General features: G+C 47.7%; 1 protein-coding gene across 6 annotated transcripts in view; it reads right to left on the reverse strand.

Moving 5' to 3' along the window:
* Positions 1-10,737, reverse strand: part of ZCCHC17 (zinc finger, CCHC domain containing 17) — a 25,952-nt gene extending 15,215 nt beyond the window's left edge. For 2 of the 6 annotated variants that reach the window (XM_014961703.1, XM_014961698.1), the window contains exons 1-7: positions 10,509-10,691; positions 10,076-10,208; positions 8,835-8,892; positions 7,129-7,229; positions 5,018-5,109; positions 3,814-3,914; positions 1,920-2,071 (exon numbers count right to left, since the gene is read on the reverse strand). In XM_014961703.1, coding sequence (XP_014817189.1) covers positions 1,920-2,071; positions 3,814-3,914; positions 5,018-5,109; positions 7,129-7,229; positions 8,835-8,892; positions 10,076-10,117 — 546 coding nt within the window. In that variant the 5' untranslated portion in view covers positions 10,118-10,208; positions 10,509-10,691. The other 4 variants (XM_014961702.1, XM_014961701.1, XM_014961699.1 and 1 more) reach the window with 4 other exon arrangements.
* Positions 10,738-10,793: the final 56 nt, after the last annotated feature.

Consider the following 10,793-nt stretch of genomic DNA (forward strand, 5'->3'; position numbering starts at 1 on the left):
GCCCCTTCCCTGGAGATATTCAAGGAGAGGCTCGACGAGGCCCTGGGCAACCTGGTCTAGTTGGGGGTGTCCCTGCTGACTGCGGGGGGGTCGGACTAGATGGCCTTTGGAGGTCCCTTCCGGCCTGGGCAACTCTATGATCCTATGATACTCTGGAGTGAGAAGCCATGCAGTGGGGAAGCAGAGCACACCTCGGGGTGGAACCAGGCAACAGCATCTACAGCCAGAAGAGATCCCATTCTCACAGCTGGATGGAGAGCCAGAGCGTTACTGGGCACAGAAAGCTGGAGATTGGATGTGGAATTAATGCTGACTTCATTTTGTACTGGCTGTAGGGGAGAAACAACTATGCTCCTGGCTCTTCTACTGCAGTGCTGTCCCTTCCTCCAATCCCCCCCAGCTACTCCCCTCCTGCTCAAATAAGAGCGCATCAAAGTGCCATAAACCAGATCACCAGTGGAAAACCTGACTGGAAGTGAGACTTCAGCTACTGGTGTCACCCTGGACTGCCCCGAGTGCTGCCATCAAAACACACCCCTCCGTTCCCTGTTCCCAGTGCTCACAGTCCCTCCCACCAGTGCTGGCACTGGTGCATCTCCACAGCGAGCCTGGGGAGCCAAGCCCTGGGAAGCTACTTCTCACTGTGCAATTGCCTACAACATCCTTCCCCTGACACAGTGCCATAAACCAGATCACCAGTGGAAAACCTGACTGGAAGTGAGACTTCAGCTACTGGTGTCACCCTGGACTGCCCCGAGTGCTGCCATCAAAACACACCCCTCCGTTCCCTGTTCCCAGTGCTCACAGTCCCTCCCACCAGTGCTGGCACTGGTTCATCTCCACAGCGAGCCGGGGGAGCCAAGCCCTGGGAAGCTACTTCTCACTGTGCAATTGCCTACAACATCCTTCCCCTGACACACAAACCCACCACCTCTCCTGCCTGTCGTCCCTCTCTGGGGACACAGACAGGCCATAGAGCTAGAAAGAGAAAGAAAAATCAAAAGAAAGGAGCAAAAAAAAAAACCAACCCAAAAAAGGGGATACAGACAGGCCATGGAGTTAGAAAGAGAAAGAAAAGTCAAAAGAAAGGAGGAAAAAAAAAAAAACGAAAACCAACCCAAAAAAGGCTGTGGAAATCTAATCAAAGTTGGACTCCAGTTGGGAAGGGGCTGATGAAACAGTTTATTTACTGAAGTCTAGAACTGGAATATTTGTTGCTGTATTATCAGCCTGACCACCAAACACTCCTGATTCAGGTCCCCCCCCTACCCCCCATTTTACATCAGCCCGCTCCGAAGCCAGCGTTCAAACACGGGACATAAAAGGTCCCTTATCTCTTGACATTTTCACAGAGAGAAAAATTGCTGTAGTGCCTGGAAGTGGAGCACGGTCCCTGTGCAAACACAACAGCAATTTTTCCCCCGCCACACGCAGATAAGCCCAGTCCCATGGCACTGGCTGGGTCAGGACACCCCCTTTAGCAAGGCAGTGGGGCATTGAGTTCAGATGAAAGAAAGGTGTCGGGGCAAGAGCAGCAAAAAGGGAGGGGAAAGAGGTTATTGGCAAGAACCACAGAAATTCAGGAAACTGAAGCAATTTCTATAGAGCCTCAGAAAGCCCCCCCCAAAAAATAAATAGAAACCAACCAACCCTCTTCTCACTGTAAGGAATATCTTTTGAGACTGTGCATCATAGCACAAAACCATCTTAAAGGCAGTTTAGCAGGAATACAGGGAGAAAGGATAAGAGTTACCTAAAAAGTCTGCAGAGGAGATTCCTGCTTTTGCTACAGACCCTGCACGAAACTGAGCCACTTCCTCAGCCCAGAACCGGCTCCTCACAACCACAGCACTGCAGTAAGTCACAGACATAACTATATCTGGCTCCCTTTTCCAGGCCAGCAGAGGGGCACCTCCTACCTTTTTCCTTTTTTTTGAAGAATCCTCAGCCAGGCTGGTCTTTTTATCCTTTTCACATCCTGCTGCTGCCACCTCCTCTTCCTCCTCCTCCTCTGGAATGAGGCTGTATTTGGTCCCTCCAGGCTGCACGAAACACTCCTTGGCAAAATGTCCTGTAAAATAGTGTTGGAAGGAACAATCCACACCATCAACCCCTTTTTTATTTTATTTAAATAACTGTCTTTCAGACACCTAAAGTGCCCCAATGATATTTTTATTATTAGTTACAATAAGAGAATCTACACTGTACATTTTTTTGACCTTTTATTTCAGCTCATTTAGCATGCCCTGATTAAACAGGGAAGCAGACACAACCCGGGGTGTTCTGGAAAGATCAGTCAGGTCAGAACTAAAACACTCGTGTCTGAACAAAGGCAAGTGGCAGAAATGTGTCTGCACAAGGGCTTAAACAGCAGGGAAGTGTATGGGAAAGGGAGTTGGTGTGAAAGGCACCTGGGAAAAGAGACCAAACCCACAAATAGAGAGGAAATCAGCTCCCTCTGGTTCTACATTTTCTACTCTGGAGACATCAGAGTTGCCCCACCAACAGTTACAGTGGAAACAGCAGCTCTGTCAGGCAAACAGATCTATCCAGGTAGACATCATCAGTAAAAAGCAGACTGGAAATATGCAGAATCCAGCTGGAAGCTCTGGGGGTTGTTTAAAATGGTATTTTAAAGATAGTTATCTACCACTACAGAGATCCACAGTCGTTACCAACCTTCTCCCAAACAGCATGAACTCCAGCCTAACTGGTCACTCTAGGGCTAAGTGACACACGACAAATAGGCTGCACCAAAAACTCCACGTACAAAAAAAACCTACTTTATGCCTCAGCAAGTTGCAAAAAGCTACTGAAAAGGCATCCCATAAGCCAACTTCCTATTGCTGGACTGGGCAAAACAGGAACTTTTCCTCAGATTAAAAAAAATCCAACACACAAACGCTTGTTTTGAGCTGTAAGATGCTACTCACAATCCAACACCGTGTTCCCTAATTTTCCACTGATGGCTCTTTAGAATGAAATGATCTGGTGAAGGCATATATTTATTTCTGCAGTGTTCCCTATTATATGCACATTTTCTGCAAGGTCAAGCTGAACATGCACCTTCCCACCGGAGCTGAACGTTACGTTGTTTATAGTGAATATTCTTTATTTTTGTAGGTTGTTCTACATGTGTCCAAGGAGAGAAAATGAGCCCAGAAAGAGCTGCTTCCTCGATGCTGCTTTCCCTGATGCTGAGATTAAGGGGAACAGATATTCTCTTTGCTCTCATTCATCACTTGTGAGAACATCAAGGCACAAATATGAATTTATTGGGTAGGTTCTGGGCAACTCAAGTCTTTTTGTTTCTTAAAATGCAAAACTGGAACAAAACTCAGCTACAACACTCAAACACCAATCCTGCAGGAAGGGACCCTGGACTGACCCTGTGCTCAGTAGGAAGGTACTTCGCAGGAAGCTCAAAGGGATGGGATTTTAAGAAACAAACCTTTACAGGGTAGGTTCTGGGCAACTCAAGTCTTTTTGTTTCTTAAAATGCAAAACTGGAACAAAACTCAGCTACAACACTCAAACACCAATCCTGCAGGAAGGGACCCTGGACTGACCCTGTGCTCAGTAGGAAGGTACTTCGCAGGAAGCTCAAAGGGATGGGATTTTAAGAAACAAACCTTTACAAGAGGAGATGGGTTAAGCCTTTCCTTTTCGTAACAAGTGACAGAAAATGTAGTTCTCCTCTAAAAGAGACACGTGGAAGCAAGATTCAGTCCTCACACCCAGCCATAGTACTACAGGTCAGTATCTGGTTAGAACAAGGTTGCATCAGAAGAGGACACCGCTGCGTGGACGTACCTTTGCAGCCACATTTCTTGCACACAGTGTTCAAAACAGCTTCCAGTGTGATCTTCTGGCTGGTGTAGTCTCTGAACATGCGCTTTTTCCTCTCATCCTGACTGGAAAGAGAAGGACAGCCCCATTTTCAAACCACTCGCATCTTTAACCCTGTATATTTATATGGGCACAACCTAAAGGCAGGTTTCTTTCAAACGTTGCTCTGAAAACATCACTTAATCAGCTAAAACAATGAATGGAGGTGCCCAACTCCTCATTAGGATAAACCACATCGTTAACAGTGTATTTACCTGTCATTTCTACTTTTGAGATTAACCAAGCACTCTCTACACAAAACAGACAAATGCAGGGAGCTGCACTTATGTCCTTCATACTAACATCTGCTTTTTGTATGCAACTATACACACATACATACACTTCCCCAGTATGAAAATAAAGCAATTTTATTTGACCTGCAAGAGATATCACCAAACAAAAAGGTAAACAAGGAAGTTCTGGAATACCCAAGCCGTTAGGGTTTGATTTTGTAGCATGTGGGAGTGAGACAAATCCCAGCTGGAACAAATCACAGAACCATAGAATGGTTAGAGTTGGAAGGGACCTTAAAGGTCATTGAGTTCCAACCCCCCTGCCCTGGGCAGGGACACCTCCCACCAGACCAGGTTGCTCCAAGCCCCCTCCAACCTGGTCTTGAACCCCTCCAGGGATGGGGCAGCCACAGCTTCTCTGGGCAACCTGGGCCAGGCTCTCACCACCCTCACAGCAAAGAATTTATTTCTGGTATCTAATCTAAATCTTCCCTCTTTCAATTTAAAACGATTACCCCTCATCTTATGGCTCCCCTCCCTGACAAAGAGTCCCTCCCCAGCTCTCCTACAGGTTCCTTTAAGATCCTGGAGAGTCCTCCCAGCACAAGCACTGGGCCTCACAACACAGGAGTGAGAACCACGTCGCAGTGTGAAGGGCTGGAGCCCCCTGCAGCCCCCCCGCTGGCTCCTGCCTGCCTCTGGGGAGTGTAACCACAGCAGTGCCTTCAATTGCCCCCCCAGCCAGCTAGAGCATCACTGGGGGGCTTTCTGAGCCCCCCTCACCCTCCAAAGGAGGGGCACCTGGAAAAGGATGGCAGGAAAGCCAGGAATGCAGGGCAAAGCGGGCAGTAGCCACCTGTCTGCTCTGTTATATTCCCCTCAGGAGATTTACCCACTCAAGAGAAACGTTGTTGGGATCCAGGTCTTTTCCTGTGCCTTGGTTAACGACTTTCATGGAGAGGGAAAGCTTCAGCTTGTCATCTTTCATCTGAAAGAGATGGAATGAGAAGAGTAAGTTCATCGATTCACCGTGTCTGGAGGCCTACAGAGAAGGAACTGTCAGACAGCCAAGAGCAGCACTACAAAAGACACTACATGAAGGTGCTTTTCTTCTATTATTTCACAGCTGCATTTACATTTTAGAGTATCCCAGCTAATAAAATAGCTTCTGTTGAGCAGCTACCTCCGTAATAAGACAAGATCAAACTATAGGTCCCTTCAGGCCAATATCCTGCTTTTGGTATGGCCAAACCCAAGTGCATGTTTGGAAGCTTTGCTGCAATTTTCAAATAATCCACCCCCACGGCAGTTCCCTGGACCAGTACTTTGCTGACTTGAACCCTGAAAAATGATACTTTATATCCTTTTTTTCCCCATTTTGATCCCCTTGGGAGACTGAAAATGTTTAGTGTGTCTCTATTAGTAGGATTCAAAAAAGAGTAAGCCCTTAAGTCCTTGATTGCCACATTATCACTTTAAAAGCAAGAGCAAAAGTTGAATATTTGGGTTTTGGGTTGTTTTTTTTTTTTAAGTCTTTCCAACAACTTTCTGCATTTTCACCCATGCTGCTATTGAAGATGTTTCTATTTTTGCTGTTTATGACATCTAAGCAGCTATTTACAGGATATCTAACAATGAAGCCTTCCGCTGTCCACCTCTCCAAAACTCCTCTGCCCCTTGCCTCTAAAACAAGGAAGGCAGGAACCCAACAACTGTGTTCCAGACAAAGAAAACAGTGGCTTAATAAAAATTTATATTGAAAAAAACCCCAAAATTTCAAAAAGCACATCACAGATGGCTAAAAAGAAGCTATAAAAACTTTCATACAGTTTTTCCTACACTTTGTAAATAAGATAAAGTTTCTCAATCTGTTTCCCTTATCTCACACAAAATGAATCCATGTTTTGTAAACCAACTTTATTATCTTCTTTCTTTTGCCTTTATGGCAAAATCCTGTGCAACTTTGAACTGAACACCTCCACCTTGAACCCAACAAAATCCAGTCAGCTTGCTTTGTCTCCACGGCTCACCAAAGCAAGAGTCTTTAGTTTTTGTTCCAAGTGATCTTTAAATACAGATGATGTGCTCTTTCTGCAGAAGAAAAGGAGGCTGAGGGGAGACCTTCTGGCTCTCTCCAACTCCCTGAAAGGAGTCGGTCTCTAACACGTGATGGGACAAGAGGAAATGGCCTCAACTTTTAAAGGGTTATAAAGCCTTGGAATGGGCTGCCCAGGGCAGTGGTTGAGGCACCATCCCTGGGGGGATTCAAAATCAATTGGATATTGGGAACAATTTTGACCCTGAAAGGGTTCTGAAGCCTTGGAATGGGCTGCCCAGGGCAGTGGTTGAGGCACCATCCCTGGGGGGATTCAAAAGCCAAGTTGACATAGTGCTTGGTGACATGGTTTAGTGATGGTTTTTATCAGAGTTAGGTTGATAGTTGGACTGGATGATCCTAAAGGTCCCATCCAACCCAGACAATTCTATGATTCTCAGAAAAGGCAATGTAGATTGTAGGGAGGGAAGGGAAATCCATCATGCTCTTACAAAACAAAGAAACAAAAAGCCTCTGTATTTTCTCTTTGGCATAATTCACCCCCACTGGTACTTTCTTGAAAATAAACATAAATCTCAGCTTCTAAGAACACACCTGTCTCTCAAAACAGTTAGTGAGCTGTGTTTGTATCAGCTCTTACCTCGGGATCCTCTCACATCACCCATTTAGCCACCAAATCCCCCAGTGAGGGTGATCCCTGCGAGGGATGCGCAGGGGATGAAAGGGAAGCGTTTTGCTTTGAAGCCAAAAGCTTTTATGAACTGCCTTGTGTCAAGTCACAGAAGCCATGAGCCCAAAGTCACATCTGGGGGGTAAAGAGAATTCCCCCACCAAAACCAGAGCCCATCAAACCCCAACAAAGCAACAGGAACACGCAGCCTCTGTGTGCAGCAGCTCCCAGCAGTTCTGCAGCCTGTTTTATCTACACAGCAATAAAAGAATTAACATTACCTCTTTTCCAATAAGCTTCACCCACACTTTGTCTCCAACATCTACTATCTCAGAGGGTTTGTCCACACGGCAGGAGGACATGTGAGTCCTATGGACAAGGCCTGGTCACGGGTTTGGAAGAGAAGAAAGGCAAAACGTAAAGATAAATCTCCCCTGAATGTCAGTTTTGCCCTTAGCACAGCAGTCCCCAAAGTGGGGTGGATGCGAGACCATCCTTTGGGGCAGATAATGGAAAGACATTATTTTTGTACTATTAATAAATAAAATGCTTGAAAAAATTAATAGTGTTTATTTCATCTTTAGTCCTCTTTTTTGATTTCTATTTTTGAGTGTGTTTATAAGGTACATCACATTAGGACAGTAGTATACATTATATAATTTATAAATAAATATACACACGCTGAGGAGCGTGTGCTCAAAAAATGTTTAACTGATAGGGTTAACTGATTTTAATTGCCCATAAACAATCAAAAACGTTTGGAGACCACTGCCTGGGGGGACAGGGAACACATTCAGCAGTTGCCCTAAGCAAAACTAACCGTTTCCTTCCTCCAGTACATTATGCAGGTGAGAATCAACTAGTTGCATCAATCAAACATAACAAGATCAGCTCCAAATTAATTCAGAGAAGCAGGGCCCCCATTTTTTACCCAAAATATGAGACGTGTTAGTGCCTGCTACAAGAAATCGTTGCAGTCACTAACACCTCTCCCTTCCTGCCCCAGGCACTGGAGAATGAAGAGCCCATTTCACGCATCAGCAGCACAATAACTTGCTGGCAAAGTCAGAAGCACGAAACGCCCAGGCTGCCCTGATCCCCTGCAATCACAAGGTGACACAGCCCCAAGATTGTATTTTTAATTTGCACGAGTGACACGTGGGTGACAGGATGACACAAGGGAGGATAAATACGGAAACACACCTTGTTGTTCAAGCCCATTTCAGGGTCTCAAAGCAACTCCCCTCCAGCAGCCACACCTCTGTCCACAAACTCTTATTACAACTGGCACTAGAGTGACCGGGCACTTTAAGAGGAGAGCAGAGAAGGGGTCATTTGTGGGGCTACCAGCACCTGGCAGAACAGCCACCCTGTGCTGCTGCTGCTGCTATAAAATGAGTTTGTTCAGCTGCACGTTTCCCACAAACATAGAGGGACCTTTCAGTCAGGTTTTCTTTTTTTTTTTTATTTGATCTTCACTTGTATCAGTCATAAAAGCAGTAGGTTGGGCAAATTACCTAACTGTAGGAAGTTTCTATAGCTCTTCCAATACCTTAAAATGACTCCCTTAAAATGACTCCCTTAAAATGACTCCCTTAAAATGACTCCCTTAAAATATCCTGCAGCCCCCTAAGTCTTTGTCATATTTGTGCAAACATACCATCGTATTCTAAATACTTTCTGAGAACCTCAATTTATTCATAACTTACGAAAAAACCCATCTTTTCCTGAGCTTTTTCTAAAAGCTAGCAAGCCTTTAATTCCAAGGGTGTATCCTGCAGCCCTCTAAGTCCTTGTCATATTTGTGCAAACATACCATCGTATTCTAAATACTTTCTGAGAACCTCAATTTATTCATAACTTACGAAAAAACCCATCTTTTCCTGAGCTTTTTCTAAAAGCTAGCAAGCCTTTAATTCCAAGGGTGACTGGTTGGCTTGAACATGCCAACGTGAAACAACGTCTGAACAAAATGAGAGAAACAAACCTTGCTTCCTGCAGCCTGGGATTTTGATAAATGCTCCATATTCTGTCACTGTGGCAACCTGGGGAGAAAATCAGTGCAACATGTGAGGCAAAGCCCTTCACAAACCACAGGTTAGAATCACAGAATGGTTTGGGTTGGAAGGGACCCTAAAGCCCACCCAGTGACACCCCCTGCCCTGGGCAGGGACACCTCCCACCAGCCCAGGTTGCTCCAAGCCCCCTGCAACCTGCCCTTGAACCCCTCCAGGGATGGGGCAACAACATGCACAGAAAGATTACACAGTTGTGCTTTCCTTCAGTTCTAAATTTCAGGGCAGGTCAGACACTGCAATGCTTGATATTTCGGGGTACGTGTGCTCAGCCAATCACTCCTACACTAGTCAGATCAGCATCTTACATATAAATAAACACATAGATCATACAATCATAGAATTGCCCAGGCCGGAAGGGACCTCCAAAGGCCATCTAGTCCGACCCCCCTGCAGTCAGCAGGGACACCCCCAACTAGACCAGGTTGCCCGGGGCCTCGTCGAGCCTCTCCTTGAATATCTCCAGGGATGGGGCCTCAACCACCTCCCTGGGCAACCTGTTCCAGTGCTCCACCACCCTCCCAGTGAAGAACCCTCTCCTCATCTCCAGTCTCCAGATACAGGTATATATGCGTGTATACGTGGAACAGAACTGTCAGTTACACAAACTGCCACTGAACTGACTCAAAGATGATTCAAGGATTGGAGCATCTCCCTTATGAGGAGAGACTGAGAGAGCTGGGGCTCTTTAGTCTGGAGAAGAGAAGGCTGAGGGGAGACCTTCTCAATGCCTACAAGTATCTCAAGGGAGGGTTGAAGGAGGAGGGAGCCAGACTCTTTTCAGTGGTTCCCAGTGACAGGACGAGGGGCAACGGGCACAAGTTGGAACAGAAGAGGTTCCACTCAAATATGAGGAGAAACTTCTTCACGGTGAGGGTGACAGAGCCCTGGAACAGGCTGCCCAGGGAGGGTGTGGAGTCCCCTTCTTTGGAGATTTTCAAGACCCACCTGGATGCTCCTGAGTAACATGCTCTGACAAGCTCTAGGCAATCCTGCTTCAGCAGGGGAGTTGGACTAGATGATCTCTATGGTCCCTTCCAACTCTAAAATTCAGTGAAATTCAGTGAACTGAGCCGAGCCTAAAGCAACAAACTGAAGAGGGAAAGCAGCACGGCGCAGGCGGTGACGCCTCCCGGGCAGCAGCCTCACACACCTCCCCCTGGAAGATGGCGTAGAGCTCGGGCAGCGGCTCCATCCCCGCAGCCCCGGGCGAGAGATGCTCCCTCGGTCCAGCGGAATTCACCCCGAGGCTCCCGCGCACCGGTCACCCGAGAGCAGAGCGGCACCTTGGAAAGAAATATCCAAATTAACACGGGAAACCAACAGCGGCCGGGCCCACGAGCAGCCAACAGCGAGTTAATCCGGACTCGGGTTACGACACCCCAGAGCCGGTCACAGCCGCCCCAGCGCTCCCGGCCCGCACCCCGCAGGGTCCAGCGACTCTCACCGGGGCAGGCCCAGGGCCGGAACCTGCCCTGCCGGTGGCAGCGAGGAGTTAATCCGGACTCGGGTTACGACCCCCCAGCGCCGGTCACAGCCGCCCCGACGCTCCCTGACCGCACCCCGCGGGGTCCAGCGACTCTCACCGGGGCAGGCCCAGGGCCGGAACCTGCCCTACCGGTGCCCGGCGCAGACCTAGACACGGGGAAGCGAGGCCAGAGAGCCCCGGCCCGGTGGTCGCGGGGAAGCCGGAGCCCGTCAGCGCCCGGCGCCACAGTCCTCAACCGCCGCCATCACTCCCCCCCTCCGGCCGCCGCCATTTTGCTCCCTCTACACACCCCCTTCACCTTGCGGCACCTCTTCACTCCGCCAATCGCCAGGCGCGATGATGAGAAGTGGCGGACTTTAGCCAATCAGTGCTATCCGTGCTA

Source organism: Calidris pugnax, unplaced genomic scaffold (assembly GCF_001431845.1).
Source record: "Calidris pugnax isolate Ruff unplaced genomic scaffold, ASM143184v1 scaffold501, whole genome shotgun sequence".
Taxonomy (NCBI): Eukaryota; Metazoa; Chordata; class Aves; order Charadriiformes; family Scolopacidae; genus Calidris; species Calidris pugnax.